At 41.8% G+C, this 19469-nt stretch overlaps 1 protein-coding gene across 3 annotated transcripts in view; it reads left to right on the top strand.

Annotated features, from left to right (window-relative positions):
- The window catches only part of LOC114705758 (disintegrin and metalloproteinase domain-containing protein 5-like), a 67882-nt gene that overhangs the window by 25018 nt on the left and 23395 nt on the right, over positions 1-19469 (top strand). For all 3 annotated transcript variants that reach the window (XM_037211650.1, XM_037211651.1, XM_028887828.2), the window contains exons 14-18: positions 315-510; positions 5833-5923; positions 6661-6877; positions 13929-14015; positions 14848-14959. In XM_037211650.1, the coding sequence (XP_037067545.1) occupies positions 315-510; positions 5833-5923; positions 6661-6877; positions 13929-14015; positions 14848-14959 (703 nt within the window). The remainder of the gene's footprint in view (positions 1-314; positions 511-5832; positions 5924-6660; positions 6878-13928; positions 14016-14847; positions 14960-19469) is intronic.

Genomic DNA, 19469 nt, shown 5'->3' with positions numbered 1-19469 from the left:
CAGAGGTGTAGGAACAAATCTTCTTGAGCCTAGGATAATGGGTATGATTCAAATCCCCCTGACTCCAGCTATGGAAACATTTTTTGATAGACAGCCTTTAGATTTTCCTGTGTCCTCTGCTACATGATCCCATGTGAGGCCTTAGGTGATGGGATTTGAACATAAGTTTCTCTTGCAAGCATCCAGAGATTTTTTTTTCTTTTTGATCTTGGCAACTTAAAAAAAGAATGGAAACTGGAATTTGAGAGAGACAGAGAGAGAGGGAGGGGTGAGAAGAAGCATCCTTAGAAGTAATCCCTTCTGTTCTCTTCTAGATAAAACCAATAAACGCACTTTGTAGAAAAAAGAACAGTGAGTGTGACTTCCCGGAGTACTGTAATGGGACCCATGCTGCTTGTGTACCCGACACCTTTGTACGTAATGGGGAATTTTGTAAATCGGGTGAAGCCTTCTGTTACAATGGGCAGTGCCGGAATACTGACCAACAATGCATGAATTTGCTTGGAAAAGGTAAAGATCATAATGTTCTTCTAAAATATGGTTATCCCAAAGCCCATTGTTCAATTCTATAGGACAAAAAATATGTCATTTATTAGTGGCCAAAGTGTTGCTTGGGAATCATTAATTTTATCATTTTTTTTAGAGGGGCTCAGGGTGAAGTACAGTCCCGTGATTCCCATCAGTGTCATGTGAGACTCACAACACCCCTCTGGCATCTATATTAATGCCCAAAACAAAAAACAAAACAAAGCCAAAAACCTTTCCTTAGAGATTGGTGCATTTTTATCAATTAATGATTGATAAAATAATTTTATCAAAAGGAAACTCATTTTCTTGTTTCTAAGAGACAACAAAAAGGATCCCTGACTTACATTGAATTCCTATTTGTGAAAGGAAGAGTTTGCCAGTAGAAATGCAACTTTCTACAATATCCCATATGATTTGTAGTGACAGGGCTTAGTTAAATGTAAAGGAAGCTTGGTTTCTAGGAGAGCAAAGCGGGGCTTCAAGAGGCTGTTGATGAGCCACTGGGCCTCTGACAGTTGACAACTCAGTTATGTATTTGAGTATTGGATCACGTGCTGCATGAAAAAAATAGAGTGTCCGAAAAGGCAAAGTTCATGTTAACTGAGAACAAGTTTCATCCTGAGTCCTCCTTAGGCAAGAGACAATCAAGGCATGACTTAGAAAAAAATCAACATATTCCCCCAAATTATTTGTCTCTGACCAAAATGTGTGATGAGTTTATGGAACTCTTATCCTAAAAGAATGACCTGGGACTTGGCTACAGAGGCCAGGCTGGTTGGCCAGGGAACTGCAGGGATCTACCTGTTTCTGCCTTTCATCTTGCCATTACTGAAATTAGATGCCCAGATTTTTATGTGGGTCCCAGAGATCCAAACTCGAGTCCTCAGACGTGGGAGGGAAGCCTAGAACCGGTGGAGTCATCTACAGCATCACCGATCTTTGTAGACACATGACAAGGACATCTTTGGAAGGCTTTTTTAGAGGGGCTCAGGGTGAAGTACAGTCCCGTGATTCCCATCAGTGTCATGTGAGACTCACAACACCCCCTCTGGCATCTATATCAATGCCCAAGACAAAACAAAACAAAGCCAAAAACCTTTTCTTAGAGATTGATGCATTTTTATGTTATATGTACATGTGAGTGCCTGCATGTATGTCTGCATCACATGGGTGCAGTACCTGTAGAGACCAGAAGAGGGGGTAGAATCCCCTGGAACTGGAGTTGCAGGCAGTTCCATGCCTCCACGTGGGAGCTAAGAACTGAATCTGGGTCCCTCTGCAAGAGCAGTCAGTGCTTTTAGCCACTGAGTCATCTCTCCAGCCCCTGCCTGAGATTTTAAGGATTCTTTTAAAACAGTAAACATAGGGTCAAACATTATAGCAACAACTAGGATGAACAGTTCCGTAAGTTGATTAACAAAAGGAAAAGTAATTGGATAGGGAATCCTCCGCGCATTTTTTGATTGGTATCTATATGACAGCTTCCATAAATTATTTTTTTTTTTCAAGACAGGTTTTCTCTGTGTAGCCCTGGCTGTCCTGGAACTTGCTCTGTAGACCAGGCTGGCTTTGAACTCAGAGATCTGCCTGCCTCTGCCTCCCGAGTGCTGGGATTAAAGGCACGTACCACCACTGCCTGAGCTGTGAATTAATTTTTAATTATGGAATTCATACAGGTTTCCAGCTCTTGAGTGTGTTATTTATCCTTGCAGCCTCAGCTCAGGCAATGCACATCTAGACCCGTCTAGGCTGCAATGTGTTTCAACCTCAGACCAGAGACAGTGTTTGCAAGGCTACTGCCTTCCTCCAGAGCTTGTTTTACTGACTTGTGAAACTCTGAGCTGCATTAGACAGTTCAGTGACAGAAGCATGTCTTAGGGGTGGGAGGGGTACCATCTCAGCTCATCTCTACCTGTTTCCTGTGTCAGATACATGACGTCGTAGCAGTTGTTCATATTGATGCTTTTTAAAAGTTTTATTTGCTCTACACCTCAGTTCTGAGTGCCCTGAAAGGGCCAAATTTAGAAGGGGACTTCATGTCACTAAGTAAAGAAACCTGCCCCCTCCTCTAATGTGAAAAGCTGCCCATTTCTACCTGTTAACTCACAGGGTTGATTTGCTAATGAAGTGAACAGAGATTTATATAGAAAGCCTGCAGAGTGGCTGGACAGCTGTGGCACACGCCTTTAATCCCCAGTAATCAGGAGGCAGAGGCAGGTGGATCTCTGTGAGTTCGAGGCCAGCCTGGTCTACAGAGTGAGATCCAGGACAGGCACCAAAACTACACAGAGAAACCCTCTCTCAAAAAAAAAAACAAAAACAAAAAAACAAAACAACAACAAAAACAGCACGGAGTAAATGCCTCTTGTCTAGTCTTTTTGTTTGCTTGTTTGTTTTCTGAGACAGGGTTTCTCTGTGTAGCCCTGGCTGTCCTGGGACTCACTCTGTAGACCAGGCTGGCCTTGAATTTAGAGATCCGCCTGCCTCTGCCTCCTGAGCGCCGGGATTAAAGGCGTGTGCCGCCACTGCCTCTCCAGGCAAGGGCAAAGAGCAAGAACCAAATAAGAACTGTAGTATTGTTCCCACCGACTTCCCTCTCAAACACGGAGCATCCTTCTACGGACCTCTTCTGAGAAAATTCCTCCAGCAGGAGACGGCAGTTGTGGGCCAGCGCCGTGCATCCTGGGACTTCAGGATCACAGCTGGGAGGGTCTGTCTAGAAATGTCCCCGGCAGGCAGTGGCAGTAGACTCGCGTCTCCTTCCCTGGGTCGTACTTTTAGATTTGAGGTAGACCTCAGTTCAAAGTTTTCAACACTTGAGGCATTAATACAAAAGCGGCCGTTTCAGCAGAGCCCACGTCCCGGCCCCTAGGGACCGGACAGGAAAATTAGATGGCTGAAGCCCTGACAGTCTGGGTGAGTGAAGGCGAGAAGACAATCTTGACCTCGGGGGGGACTTAGGAGTGGGTGCATCAGAGCTGCGGGATCGTGAAAACGACGAAGCTGCCAGGCTTGTTTCGCTCAGCCCCAAAAAACCTGAACAAGGAAAAGGATACCAAAGAGAAAGCTGAGGTGCTAGGTAAGGGTTGTGGGGGATTCACGAAGCGCCTTAGAACAGGGATTCCCAACCCGTGGGTCGCGACCCCTTTAGAAGCGGTCTACCGACCCTTTCACAGGGGTCGCCTAAGACCATCAGAAAACAGATGTTTACATTACGACTCACAGTAGTAGCAAAACTACAGTTATGAAGTAGCAAGGAAAAGAATTTGATGGTTGAGGGGGTCACCAAGACACGCGGAACTGTGTTAAAGGGTTGCATCATTAGGGAGGTTGAGAAACACCTGACTTAGAGCATTTTGCATTTGACTGCTCTTGAGCATCCTGGGGCAGGGCTGCGGCGGAAGGTGTCCAGCCAGGGACACCCCACTGGGCAGTTCTCAATGCCACAAAGCCAATACCCTGTTCCCCTCTAAAAAGCTCAGTGATTCATTCGTAATGAATGCTGGTTGTATTAATTTTGATTTAAAAAAAATGTAAACAGTGTTGTGGCTTATGCCTGTCATCCTAGTACTCAGGAGGCTGATGCAGGAGGTTTGCTACCAGCTTTTGTAAGAAAACAAAGATGCACGAAGATGTTATTTACTTTAGTAATTGATTTTTTGCCCATCCCTTTAAATTTTGTATTATCTAATCTTGGCCCAGATTCTAACAGGTAGGGTCTAAATTAGATTTAGAGGATCAACTCAATTGGGATGGGCTAGACAGAAGCTCACTGCTGTTGTTTGTTAAAGAGAAGGCTCTTTTCAAGAAAAGAACTGCAGACAGTAGTAGATTCCCTGTGTGTCTACACAGGGATTCCCTTTATGAATGTATCTACACAGGGATTCCCTTTACGAGTGTGTCTACATAGGGATTCCCTTTACGAGTGTGTCTACACAGGGATTTCCTTTACGAATGTATCTACATAGGGATTCCCTTTACTAATGTATCTACACAGGGATTCCCTATGGTGGTATTGTGTTACCCAAAATATCGTGTACCTTAATAAACTTATCTGGGGTCAGAGAACAGAAAAGCCACTAGTTAGGCAGTGATAGCACACGCCTTTAATCCTAGCATTCCAGAGACAGGAATCCCTCTGGATCTCTGTGAGTTCAAGGCCACATTGGAAATAGCCAAGCATGGTGACACACGCCTTTAATCCCAGAAAGCCAGCCTTTAATCCCAGGGAGTGGTGGTAGAAAGCAGAAAGATATATATATATATATATATATATATATATATATATATATATATATATATATATGGCGTGAGGACCAGAAACTAGCAGCATTTGGCTGGTTAAGCATTTGGCTGGTTCAGCATTCAGGCTTTTAAGCAGTAATTCAGCTAAGAGCCATTGGGATGAGGACACAGAAGCTTCCAGTCTGAGGAAACAGGACCAGCTGAGAAGTTGGCCAGGTGAGGTTAGCTGTGGCTTATTCTGTCTCTCTGATCTACCAGTATTGATCCCAATAACTGGCCTTGGGTTTGATTTTATTAATAAGAACTTTTAAGATTCATGCTATAATTCCCTTTATGAATGTATCTACATAGGGATTCCCTTTACAAATGTATCTACACAGGGATTCCCTTTACGAATGTATCTACACAGGGATTCCCTTTATGAATGTATCTACACAGGGATTCCCTTTACGAATGTATCTACACAGGGATTCCCTTTATGAATGTATCTACACAGGGATTCCCTTTACAAGTGTATCTACACAGGGATTCCCTTTACAAGTGTATCTACACATGGGGCGATACTTGTAGATGAGTTCCTGCAGGTGTGAGAACTTGTGCAACAGCTGAAGAGGGGTCTTTTGTCAATGAATAGCAATGAAAGCAAAGCTCTCAGTTCTTATCCAGATGACTGACATGAACAGTGCAGCCCACCCTTAAACCTCTGAGTCAAAGCACTGGGGGTATCTGGTACAGGTAGTTGAAATTTTGCTAATTTTTAAGACTAGGCCTAACTCTCCCTCTCCCTCTTCCTTCCTTCCTTCCTTCCTCCCTCCCTCCCTCCCTCCCTCCCTCCCTCCCTTCCTTCCTTCCTTCCTTCCTTCCTTCCTTCCTTCCTTCCTTCCTTTTTGGTCAGTCTCCTAGGCTGTGATAGAACCCAGATATCTCTTTGTAAGTATCTCAATACCAACAATGTACTGATGCTGAGGGTCACACTGCAGTTTCCAGTCTGGTTCCATCGGTCCTGCAATATGAGCTCAACTCTTCACCTATCTCAGTTCTTTTTGTCTTTATCTTTAGGTGTGAGAGGGGCTCCCTTCTGGTGTTTTGAAGAGATGAATTCCAGAGGTGACAGATTTGGCAACTGCATTGAGCATCATTGTAGATTGGAGTATGTGTCTAGACAATTATACTTTTGTTTATAATGTAGATTCTCAAATACTAGACTATATCCTGTGTGAACCTGGGGGGGGGTACTTTGCCAGGTTTCTTTTGTCACATGATCTCAACTGAATGGTTGTTGTCCCTTGCCATGGGAACATTTGTTCAGTGCTTAACATGTTAAAGCTGCAGTGACCTCAGAAAAAACTTCCATAAATAGTTATGGTGAACTATGCAATGTGTTAAATAGTTCACACACACACACACACACACACATTTATGATAAACATGATATACCTCACAAAATGTGTCTAATAAAAGTTACCTTGTTTTACTTATTAAAACTTATAATCAATGACCATTAGTCCAAATCCCAGTAGCTAAACTAAAGCATGAAAGCGCTCTCATGATGATGAACTTTTTTACTTCTAAATTGCCTCATTCTAAAGAAGTCATATGTTATGCTAATTTTTTATGGAGGAAAAAAATTATTCAACCTGGATTTATATTAGCAAGACATTACTTTTAGCTTAGGTGTATACTAAGTTAAAGAAGAGTAAATTCTATTTTCACATTGTGTAGGGAGCTAAGACAGAAATGAAAATGTAGAGAAGGTGTGGGGGCGGGGGGTGGGGTGGGGGGGCTACAGTTGCTGATTTTCCTAGTGTGGAACCTTAATTGCTAGGGTAATGCTGTCAGCTACTTATTTAAATAAATGCTAAGAGACCTTTCCTGTTACACTTCCAGAAATGTTTTGTGTGGGAAATTAGTCTGTACGTGGCCATACAAGACCTTATTCCTTAGCGCCAATATATCTGCGGTTTATACACACACACGAGAAGACATATGTATATCTCTGTATAGAAGTCATGGGATACCTAAGAAGACAATGACAACATATACCTCCCTTACTGACAGAGATGAGACATTTGTAGAAGACGGAGTGATCTGTGGCCCTGAAATGGTAATTTGAGATACTTCAAATTGATTTAAAATTATTTTGTGGTCTGATTCATCTTGTACTGTATTTTCTACAATGTCTTCATTGTGGTAAAGTGCTCATAGCCAAGAGTCCCATCTTAATAGAGGGGTGTAACTTAGCGGTATCAAGTTCACTCCCAAAGGTGAGCAGCCACCACACCACTGTGTGGCCCCGTAGCCTTTTCATCTTGTAGGTCTGCAGCTCTACCCATGGGGGAAGTCTTCATTCCCTTCTGCAGTCTCGGGAGCCCCTGTCTGTGCTCTGTGATCACTATAGATAGATAGGGCACAGACGTCAAGGCTTGTCGTTTGACTTATTTCGCTTAGCTGAGATCCTTGGGGACCATCCTCGTAGCAGAGATTATAGTTTCTTTTTCAAGGCTGTACTATCTCCCTGTTTGTCTATATCACATGTTGTCTAGCTATTCTTCAGCCCATGGCAGTTTTTGTACGCTAGTTACTGTAAATAATGCTACAGGATCAAAAATGGTCATGATCCTGATTTTAGTTATTTTGAGCATATACTTAAAAGTAGAATTTCTGGCTGATAAGGTAATTCTGTTTTCAGTATTTTGAATATCCACTATACTGTTAACCATAATAGTTAGAGCATTTTGTATTCCTACCAACATTTTAAATAGTGTGTGTGATAATTAAATTGGTTTCAATTTGACAGCATTTAGAATCACCTCAAAAACAAGCTTTTGGCATATTTGTAAGGAGTCCCCTAATAGATGATTGAGATAGGAAAACACACCCTGAAGATGAGTGAGACCATTTCCTAAGCTGGGATTCCAGACCGAACACTCTTATTCCTTCTTCTGCCTCTTGCTCTCTTTCTCTCTACCCCACCTTTCCCTTTTTTCTTGAATATGGAAGTAGTGTGACCAGCTACCTCATGCTGCTGGGTCATCTCTGCCATGATGGATTGTATCCCCTCAAACTGGGAGTAAACTCTCTTGTGGTGATAAAGCTTGCCTGAAAATCAGAAGGAGGAACTAGCCACTAGTTAACCACAGAGGTCTGGAGGTCCGTAGAGACAGACAGGAAGTGATAGAGCTGGGCAGAGAGAGGAAGTGATAAGGCGGGGTAGAGAGAGGAGCTTGCTCTCTTTTGGTAGAGGATTTCATAGGGGTAAGAACTAGTGGCTGGCTGCTCTGCCTCTCTGATGTTTCAGCTTTCATCCCCAATATCTGGCTCTGGGTTTTTTTTTTTTTTTTATTAATAAGACCGTTTAGCAATTCATGCTACACTTTCTCTTCTTTTATTTGTCAGGCATCTTAGCCACAGCCCAAATAGGAAAGAGCACACCCTCCAGTTCCTCCATGGTATCATCAGTCATCCTGGAGGATGTGCGATGCTGCTGTCTTGGTTTGTGTTTGACTGGTGGTTGGTCCCGTGGGGCCTCTCTTCAGAGCTCACTGCACATTTGTGTATCTTACTTGGGGGAAATACAATTTTAATCCACTGGCCCACTTTTAATGGGGTTGTTGTTGAACTTAGGAATTCTTTTGTTTTGGATGTTGATAGCTTGTGTGGTCCACTATCTTCAGATACCACCCCTCCCCCTTTGTGTGTTGTCTGATAGAATATTGGTAGCGTGTTTAGTAGACTTTTAATCAGTGCATAAAGCAATGGATTCAATGATGGTGTCTGTATAAGTATGTTTTGCTATACTTTGCCACTATTCACTCTCCCCACACTACCCATGCCTTTTGCTGCTTCTCTTCTTCCTCCCCAAATGATCATCTTTGCATTTATACCACATTCATTCCACTGTCATTCAACCTCTTTCTGCCCTCCTATAGTCCTCTTTATACTTCCATTTCCTACACACACACACACACACACACACACACACACACACACACACACACATATGCACATACATATGTGTGTGAATTTAAATCGAGATTCTGAACATGAGAGAAATTGTATGATGCTACTTTTCTTGTTCATTTTCCTTAGCATGATGATGCTTTTCATTCCATCCATTTTTTTTTCTGCAAATGCCACCTTCTGATTCTCCTAGATGACTGAATGAAATATTCCATTGTGTCCACACACCACATTTTCTTCCATTCATCTGTTGATGGACATGTAGCTTTGGTTCATGGGGTGGTTTGAATGTCATGTCTTCCTACAGCCCCAGGAATTCGAATGCTTGGTCCCCAGCTGTTGCTGATGTTTGGGGAGGAGGAGGAGGAGGAGGAGTGGCCTTACTGAAGGAAATATGGCACTGATGGTGGCCTTGGAGAGTTTAAAGACCTGTTGTTTTCAGGTTTGCTCTCCCTGCCTCCTGCTTGTGGTGTAAGAGGTAGGCTCTCAGCTTTGGTCACTGTGCCTGCCCACTGCCGTACTTCTTCCCCACGATGGGAGTAGACATATACCTCTCTGGAACTGTGAGTCAAAACAAATCAAGCCCCAAACAGCACTTTCTTTTGTAAGTTGCCTTTGTTAATGGTGTTTTATCACAACAGTAGAAAAGTAGCTCATAGACAGCCCTTAACTTTTGTGAAGACTGCATCTCAACATCATGATGACTTGGAATTCTTTAGGAATAGACCTAGGAGTATTAAAATCTATAAAGAACTCCAAAAGTTAAATAACAAAAAACCCTAAATTATCAGAACAATAAATGGGCTAATGAATTATATAGATGGCTCTCCAAAGAAGAGATAAAAAACGACCAATAAATATTTGAAAGTCTTCAATGTAGGTCTTAGTTGGGGTTTCTCTTGCTGTGATGAAATGCCGTGACCACAGCCAGCGACTTGGAGGGGAATGGGTTTGCTTGGCTTATGTATAGCACAGTCCACTGAGGGGAGCCAAGAAAGCCACTCAAACAGGGCAGGAACCTGGAGGCAGCAGTTGATGCAGAGACCATGGAGGAGTGCTGCTGACTGCAGGCTCCCCATTCCTGCCTTCCTACAGACCCCAGGACCAGCAGCCCAGGGGTGGCCCCACCCACAATGGGCTGAGCCCTCCCTCATCATTCACTAGTTAAGAAGATGGCCAACAGGCTTGTGCACAGTCTGATCTTATGAAGGCTATTTTTTTTTTTCTCAATTGGGGGTCTGACCTGTCTTGGGTGGGTGTTTTTTTTTTTTTTCTCTCTCTCTATCATGTCAAAGTACCTTGTAGTCTAGAAACAACTTCTATTTAACTGTACTACATCCTTTGAATCTGTTGTTGAGAGCTGTTGTCTGGTTTTGTTTGTTTTAGCCTTTTTGTGTCTTTTTTTTTCCCTTTAAACAGATATTGGTCTGTATTTTGGCTGTGTCGTCAGGCAAACAATGGCTTCACAAAATCAGAAAATGTTCTACCTTTCCACTTGTAGTAAAATTTGGAGGGGAGCTGGCGGTGCTTCCTAAGTATTTAGAATTTGTTGTGAAGGCAGGGTCACAGATTCATGGATTTTCTAGGTAGAGATATATTTGGTTACTGATTCAGAATCCTTACTGGTCATGGCTCTGTTCCCACCTGCTCGTGTGTGTGTTCCTTGTATAGTTGCATCAGGCCCTTTTGGTCACTTATAGAACTAGTCCTGAGGAAAATAGCTTCCAGGCAGAGGATCTTCTTTTTTTTTTTTATTTGTTTGTTTGTTTCCCGAGTTTAGAGGTTTCAGCCTATGATCAGCAATTTCACTGCTGTGGTCCTCAGGTGAGGAATCTCTTTCCAGCTGGGAAGCGGTTTCGATGGGACTGGGAGCAAGGTAGGACCGCAAAGACCGTACCTCCAGTGACCGGGTTCCTTCAGGGGGGTCTCATCTTCTAGTCTCTACCAATGCTCAATAAAGCTAGCACATTATGAATCTGTGGATGGGTTGATGCAATTCTGAGAACAGAGCCCCTGAGATGTCGTCTTTTCCTTAAAACTCTTCAGCGGACATCTGAAACCTTTAACACAGGAGCTGCTGAGCAAGGCTGAAGATTCATAGGGTAACAATTCCCACCAGGGTTTGTGCTTCTGGGAACTGGTCCCTTCCAACTACATGATCCAGTTCGTTTGGCAAAAGGTCTCTACATCCTTATTTCTGTACAATTGGCAGTAATGTTCCGATTTTTCATTTCTGATTTTCCATACTTGAATCAAAAATTAAAAAAAAAAACAAAACACTACTTGCAACTGAAGTCTTTGTCAACTTTGTCCTCTTTCAAGGAAACTCAGTATTTGGTTTTATCAACTTCATTGTTTCTGTCCTCTTAATTTGTTTCCCTGTGCTCTAAGGTTTTGGTTCCGTGTTCCTACCAGTGGTAGGTTGGTTTGTTGTCCCTTCTACATTTTTTTTTTTTAAGTTATGAAGATCTGTTGTTTATTTGAGTTCTCTTCCAGAGCTTCCTTTCTAGTCCTGCGTTTCTCCCGTCCGCTGTTGCTGTACTGTGCTGGGGTAGTAGATCACGCTTACAGATCTGGGTCTCATGAATCATCTTTGCGTTCTTGCTGTGAGTCTTTGTGTCCGCTGCTTCTCTTAATGCTGTGACAGTGTATGTGACTGGGCCAAGGTAAGGGAGGGTTTAGTTTTGGCTCACACAGTCCATCGTGGCAAGGAAGAGGCATGGGGACAGTTAGTCACGTTATGTCCGCCATCCAGAGAGCAGAGAGCAATGGATGCTTAGCCTCGACTGCCTTTCTCTTTCTTATTCAGTCTGCTACTCAAGCCAAAGTAGAAACTCCTTCCCAGGCAGGCCCAGAGACCTGTCCCCTCCGTGACCCTATATCCTATCAAGTTGGAAATGGATATTAAGTACTGCAGAGTCCACCCTTTATCAACTCGACATCCAGCATATCACTTTTGAGCCACAACTTTACCCCTCCTCTCCCTACTGGTTCATGACCATTTTAAAATGCAAAAATGCATTCAGTCCAATTGCAAAGGTCTCTATTGTCTTTATAGTCCCAACACTGTTCAAGAGTGGAAGTCTCTCCTGGGGCAGACAGTGTCTTACCTGCCCATCAGCGTAGTAACATTAAAAAAAAGTTACATATTCCAAGTTGCAATGGCATAAAGATTTTATTCCAGAGATGACTTACAGGGGTATGGCAAGGAAAATTCTAAACCAAATAGAGACAAAAAAAAAAAAAAACAAAAAAAAAACAGCAAACACTAAATCTTGCAGCTCCACACTGGGCACCTGGCACTCATGATGGAAACAAACTAGGGCATCTCATGTGCCTTAGTACCCTCAGTTCTCCAGCTCTGTTGCCTGTAACACACATAGTCTCTCCCTTGGGCCAGCTCCAATCTGTGCCCATAGCCTTCATCAGGGGATGCTCCACTTTCTGGGATAGCTTCTATCCCATGATCTAATGGCAACTTAGACTTTCTCTTTACAGTCTCATGCAGTGGCCTCTCCATGCCTCCTTGTAATAAATCTGATCATGGCTCATATTGCCTACCATAAGCTGCCCTCTCTGTCTATGGAGCAGGTCGAGCAATACCGGATAGGGGAGTGAGGCTTGAGAAATAATAGGAAAAATAGACATGTAGACATAAAAGAAAAAGACAGAGACACAGGATAGCTCCGGGAAGGCTCTGAGTCAATACCACAGTAGCCCTGAGTTTATTTCTCACAGTCTTTTTGTACCCAAAGCAAGGGCGGGGAAAGACCTCCCCCCTTCAAGGACACCATGGTTCAAGGTACAAACAAGCGTAAACATCTCCTTAATTCTCAAGACACCCAGGAACCACGCTTTCAGCCAAACATCCTGTTATCCAGCCTAAGGGGCAAAGACAAGCTTGAACTCTCTGACCTTGAGTCAAGATGGAATCAGGGCACAAGCTGGGGTCGCTGTGGGCTCCTACATCTGACCCCCTCTGTCTTGCACTCATTACACTTGTGAAAACAGTACCACGTGGATGACGCCATCAAGATTTGCTGCCAGTTTGAGATGTGGCCTGTCTTTCCTGGACCACACACGGATACGTGGCCTCCGTGTGCTGGTCCGAGGGAACCACTGCTCTGGGGTGTTTCTGAGAAAGTCCCCCTCTTCCACATCCTGCATTTAAGCTTTCTCCTTTTCAAATGAATTTGGATTTTCACAAGATCAAAATTTTGAAGGACCGGGACTTTCCCTCAGGAAACCTTTCCTGTTGTACCAGTTTAGAGCAGATTTCTAATTAATGATGCTAATCTTCAGGACTTCCAGTTGCTCCCTCAGTATTGCCTTTGTCTACAACATTAAACCCATTCTGTCCCCCACAAACATCATGTCTCCCAACTCTGCTTGTTCTCTCTCACACTTACACCAGGGCACAGCACACAGTAGCTATAACACAGCCTGAACGCCCTTGCCTGGCATGTCCCTTACCACACAAACTAGTTTGTATTATACAATTTAGCTTCATTTGAGTTTCCAAAAATTTCCCAAATTTTGCCAGACTATGACAGGAACAGCTTGTAGTCAAGTTCCCAGCAATAGTCTCTGCCATTTTTCAAAACCCAGTGAGTCAGGTCCCCATGGCCGATGTTCCTTTCAGCGTGCTGAGTTTCCAAGTTCCCAGTGGAATGGCCTTTTCAGGTTCGCCTGTAACACCCCAGGAATGTCCTAGCTCCAGACTTCATATCATCCCTGTAAGTCACTTTTAAAGGCCTACAAACAACTTTAAATCAGCAGTGACTTCACTTCTGAAACCAGTTTTATGTGCTAGTTAGTTTGGGTAATAACTCATCAGAAAGATGATTTATCTGTAAACTTTCACTCACTTCAGGCCATACAGCCTTTCTCCACTTGTGATCAAAACCATATCATCTCCTATCACTCCTTAATCTTTCTAAGAGGACTCCTTAGGAGAGAAGGCTTAAAATGGGACTCAAAAGTCCTCGCACAATTTGCAGTCTGCAGGCACAAAACTCATTTCAATAAAAATTATCTCTTTTTCTTGGCTGTAGTCTCATAGATTTGAATCCCATTTATAGGTAATATGAATTTTGATTTTCCTAAAAGTGTCTTGTGTTTTGTGCATGCTCTCAATTTCATGGTTTGACTGCCTTTATTTTTTTTTTTTTAATCTTTGCCCTGCTTTGCTTTAGTATTGTATGGGGACAGTGTGCAGGGAAAGAAGGTTTCTCACAGATTTTTCGATTTGCAACGTTTCTCGAGATTGCTCTGATCATGGGGTAAGTATGTATTTCAGAAATATGGCTTTAGTAATCCAATAAGTAAGACATTAAAACTTACTTGGATTTTTGCCATTTTTATTGTGTATGGTGTCATTTACCATATTTATTATATTTACCATATTTATTATGTTATATATCTAGTATATCATATTTTATCATATAATGACACAATAAATCATATATCATATATTATAAGTATAATATATTTTATTCAGATATGTATTTATAAATTTACAATTTATTTATAAATAATTTATATTTTATGTATATTATATACATGTATTTTATTTATATATTATTTACATTTATCATGTTACATATAAATATTATTTATATTTACTATATTTATCATATTTATTATAATATGTAACTCCAGCCTTCTTTCTTTAAGGAACTTGCCAGCTAGCCACAGAATAGAGTTGTGGATATGTAAAATGTTTGCTGACTATGTGGACTGGAGGATGTACAGGGAGTGCATCCTTATGTGGCCACAGAACTGTGCAACCCTCTGCTTACAAGGCAGTGAACAAATGCTATTAGAAAGTCATTGCTGGCCTTAATGGAGTCTGGGGTGTCCTGCAAAGCTAGCAAGTATTACGTGACAATTAGTTGGATGTTATTGGTAGTTGTGGCACTTGGGTATGGTTGTGGGGAAGTTGAAAAAAAATTAGAAAGAAAAAGAAACAGCTGACTTGGTCACAGGAGCTTAGATGTATCCTCTAAAGTATGGACGATTACAAGAGGAAGTTGGGTGGATCTGTCTATGTAAACTCAATTTCCTGGATGGCAGTGCTTCGCGGAACTCAACTGTTCTTTTGAATCTTTCCAGACTTGCAACAATTTTCATCATTGCCATTGTGATAAAGGATATGTCCCTCCCAACTGTGAAAGGAAAAGAGGACAGTTTGGAAGCATTGATGACGGACACCAGTATATTTCTGGTTAGAGGGCTTCAAATCTTATTGACTAAATGTAGTGTGTAAGAGGATAAACTCAAGGTTCACATCTACATTGTGTAGTAACTAATATAGCAAATGGGGCTTTTCATAAGATTCACAAAAAATTGGACCGTACAGTTTCTTAGATTCTTCCTCTGTCAGGGCTGACATTGCATACTAAGGTAAAAGCATGCCCAGTGTCAGCAATTTTAATATGCAGTTCATTTGTTCCATAGAATATGAATAGCTGATTTCAGCTGTTGGCATAGGGTTGTCTCCAAAAGTCCTAGTTTGGAATAGCATAGGTTGTTCTGTTTTGTTTTGTTTTTTTCAGTCTTCCAGACTGCCTTTTCTTCCAATTGACTTAAAAATTAGGTGACTTTCTCCTGTTGTAAAGGTAATATCTAGGGATTCCCTCTTTGATATCTCCCTTCTGCTGTGCTTGAGTAGTATCTTGAGGTGAAACAATCATGGATGAGACCGAGAAAACTAAGGGTTCCTTAGCGAGAGATGGTATCCAGCTCACTCCAAAGAACCGGGCATTTCTGGAAGCCTTAGCCTCCTTCATTTTGGAGTTTCACAAGGGGCTTGTGGAAGCCTTGAATGTGCTTCTCTGTGGATGTTACAAGATGACCATCTCTTCAGAAAGAATATAACATAGAAATATATATATATATTATTTTACAATATATATATAAATAGATGTTTTTAAGTATATATTTTCCTGTATTGATTGCTTTTTTATCAAATGAATGTAATCATTTAAACAAAACAAAGAATTAGTTAATAGTCTGCATTGCAGTATAGATTTATCAGTTGGGGCTGGACACCACAGAGTTGTTTATTTTCTGCATTTTTACCAGTTGTGGCTTTCTAGCCATGGACAGTTGGGTAGAGTTACAGTTCCAGGCATGAATTTCGTTTAGTTAGACAGTAGCTGGTTATGTGCTAGCTGCAGGTGCCACTCTTGTGCCTTCAGGGATATTGAGTTTGGTCATTGTCATAGTCTATAGGCTTCACAGCTGGGTAGAACGACTGCTTTTTTTTTTCCTTTGGGAGTTTGCATAGCTCCTTTGGTGTACCATAAGAACTAACTCTCTCGGAGGAGGCTTATGGTTAGGATCCGGCTCTATTTCTCCAAGCCCTGTATCTGAAGACTCTGGGGCCTTTAGCAATAGGGACTTACCCTCAAATTCTGGGAATCTACCACATTGCCCAGTGTCTTAGTTAGGGTTTCTAATCCAGTTCATGAAACACCACGACCGAAAAGCAAGAAGGGGAGGAAAAGGTTTATTTGGCTTACGCTTCCACATTGTAGGCCATCCTTGGGAAGGAAGCCAGGACAGGAATTCAAACAAGGCAGGATCCTGGAGGCAGGAGCTGATGCAGATGCCATCGAGGGGAGCTGCTTACTGGCTTGCTTCCCCTGGCTTGCTCAGCCTGCTATCTTAAAGAACCCAGGATAACCAGCTCAAGAATGGCACCACCCATAATGGGCTGGACCCTCCCCCATTGATTACTAACTGAGAAAATGCCTTTCAGCTGGATCTCATGGAGGCATTTCCTCAACTGTGGCTCTTTCCTCTCTGATAACTCTAGCTGGTGTCAAGTTGACACACAGAATCAGCCAGTATACCCAGCTATACCATTCCTTGGTATAGGCCCAAAGGATTCAAAATTATTCCACAGATACTTGCTCAGCTGTGTTCGTTGCTAATTTATTCACAATTGCTAGGAAATGAGAGCAACCTAAGTATCTTCCAGCCATTGAATGGATATTGAGAATATAATGCATATACACAATAGAATACTATTCAACTGTAAAGAAAAATGAAATCATGAAATTCGCAGGCAAATGGATGGAACTAAAACATATCACACGAAGTGAGGTAGCCCAGGCCCAGACAAAGACAAACAGCACTTGTTCTCTCTTATTGTTGATTCTTAACTCTGATCTTCAGATGTATGTATATGACATGGAATAATTGCAGATACAAGAAAAGCAAAAGGGACCACGTGGATGGGGAGCTCTAGAGAGGAGAACCGCGGGACATGGGTGCTTATGAAGGTGTAGGTGGGACATAACAGATAACAGGGTCTGGAAGGAAGACGGAAGGCGGGCAACGCTGGGAAATGACACTAAGAATCTTTGAAAAGATATAGAGAACCATTATTGTACATTTACCTAAAATGATCCAGATTCAAAGTAGAATTTCAAGCATTGTCTCAATTTCCATAAAATATTTTACTAAAACCAGAGGGAACACACAGTAGAGAACTCTTGCTCTCCTCAGCAAATACAGGCTTTCCTCACCTACCTGTACGTGTCTGGGACAGTAGAAATGTATGTTTATTTGTTTGCTTGTTTGTTTTGTGACCTCCATTCAAACTATTCAAGCCTCCCTGTAGAAAGCCAAGATCTCAGCTGCTGGATACACCACACATTCATTCCTGTGTGTTACAGAGCTTTTGTAACAGAAGGTTTTGGTCCCTCTTAGCATCCTGGGATTATGTAAAGGAATGTAAAGATTTCTTTCTTGCCGTATGAAACAGAAGATAGACTTCCTGGACCTGAACAGGACCACTGTCATTATTGCCCGACCCAGGAAGCTTGTGATTGTATTATCTGATATAAAATTTTGTTTTTAAAATGGGGAACGTGACCGTACCTTTTTTTCCCTGATTAGACAAGATGTATTGGAAAATCATCGGGTGATAGATTTATTTTTAGCTTTTTGAGACTCCTTTATATTGAGTTCCATAGTGGCAGCATCAGCATGCCATCCCACCAAGAATGAATGGGGGTTTCCCATTTGCCATATCCTTACCAACATTTGCCATAAACTCTTGCTGATCTTAGCCATTCTGACTTGGGGTAAGATGGAATTCCAAAGTTGTTTTTATTTGCATTCCCCATAATTTCTAGGGACAATGAACATCCTTTGGGATGTATTTTAGCTGTTGTTATTTTTTCCTTTTAAGAACTCTGTGTCCAGATCTATAGCCCCTCCCCCTTTAATTAGGTTACTTGTTTTCTTGACTCTCTCTCTCTCTCTCTCTCTCTCTCTTTTTGCTCTTTATATATTCTTGATGTTAATCCTCTGTCAGATTCTCTTCTAGTGGCATAGATTCTCTCTTACTCTTTATTTGATTGGTTGTTTCCTTTGCTCTATGGAAGCTTTTTTTTTTTTTTTTTGAGACAGGGTTTCTCTGTGTAGCTTTGGAGCCTTTCCTGGAACTCACTCTGTAGCCCAGGCTGGCCTTGAACTCACAGAGATCTGTCTGGCTCTGCCTCCCAAGTGCTGGGATTAAAAGTGTGCATCATGACTGTCTGGCACTGTGGAAGCTTTTGGTCTCGTTAGACCACACTTGGTAATTGTTGGCCTTAATTCCTGGGCAGATAGAGGTTTCTTCAGAGGTCCTTCCCTATTCCTGTGTCCTTGTAGGATGCTGCCTTGTTTTCTCCTAGCAGTTTTCGTATTTGGGGGTTTTCACATTGAAGTTTTGATCTACTTGGAGTTGATTTTCATGCAGGGCAGCAGATATGGGTTTAATTTCAGTCTTGTATGTATGGGCATCCAGTTTCTGCAGTATCATTTGTTGAAGATGTCTTTTCTCCTATATGTTTTTGGCATCTTTGTCAAATATATATGGCTGTAGATGTGTGCACTTATGTCCAGGTCTCCTGTTTCATTCCATTAGTCTACATGCTTGTTTTTGTGTCAGCACCAGACTGTTTTTATTACTGTAACTCTATAATATATCTTGAAATCTGGAATTGGTAAATCCATCTCATATTATTTTTTGCTTGGAATTGATCTCTCTTTACTCTTCCTCTTCTTCTTCTTCTTCTTCTTCTTCTTCTTCTTCTTCTTCTTCTTCTTCTTCTTCTTCTCCCTCCTCCTCCTCCTCTTCCTTTTTTAATTTTAGGATTCCCTCCCTATTCTATAAAGAATGGTGTGGGATTTTGACTGAAATTGTACTGAATCCATAAATTGCTTTTGGTAGCATGGTCACTTTCACAATATTAATTCTACCAATCCATGAGAATGAGAGGGCTTTCCATTTTCTAGTATGTGCTAGGTTCTTTAAAATTTTTATTTTTATTTATTTATTTTTGGTCAACTTCTTACAAAGTAGTGTCACATGGGAAGAGGGAACATAAATTGGGAAATTGTCTCCATAAAATTGCCTGTAGACTAAAGTTGGGTAAACATTTTCTTGATTAATGATTGATGTTGGAGGCTTTAGCCAATTGCAGGTTAGGCCAGTTCTAGGCTTGTGGTTCTGAGTTGTATGTAAATGCAAGGTGATGAAGCCATGAGGAAAAGCCTATACGCAGCATTTCTCTATGGTCTTTGCTTCAGTTTCTGCCTCCAGTTTCCTGCCTTGAGTTCTGCCTTGACTTTATTCTGTTATGGACTGTTACCCAAAAGTAGAAGATCAAATAAACCATGCCATCCCCTAGTTGCTTTTGTTCACAGTTTTTTATCACAATAGAAACAAACTAGGA

This window comes from Peromyscus leucopus, chromosome 17, assembly GCF_004664715.2.
Source record: "Peromyscus leucopus breed LL Stock chromosome 17, UCI_PerLeu_2.1, whole genome shotgun sequence".
Lineage (NCBI taxonomy): Eukaryota > Metazoa > Chordata > Mammalia > Rodentia > Cricetidae > Peromyscus > Peromyscus leucopus.
The sequence above is the reverse complement of the archived record's forward strand: the minus strand, read 5'-3'. Positions and strand labels throughout refer to the sequence as shown.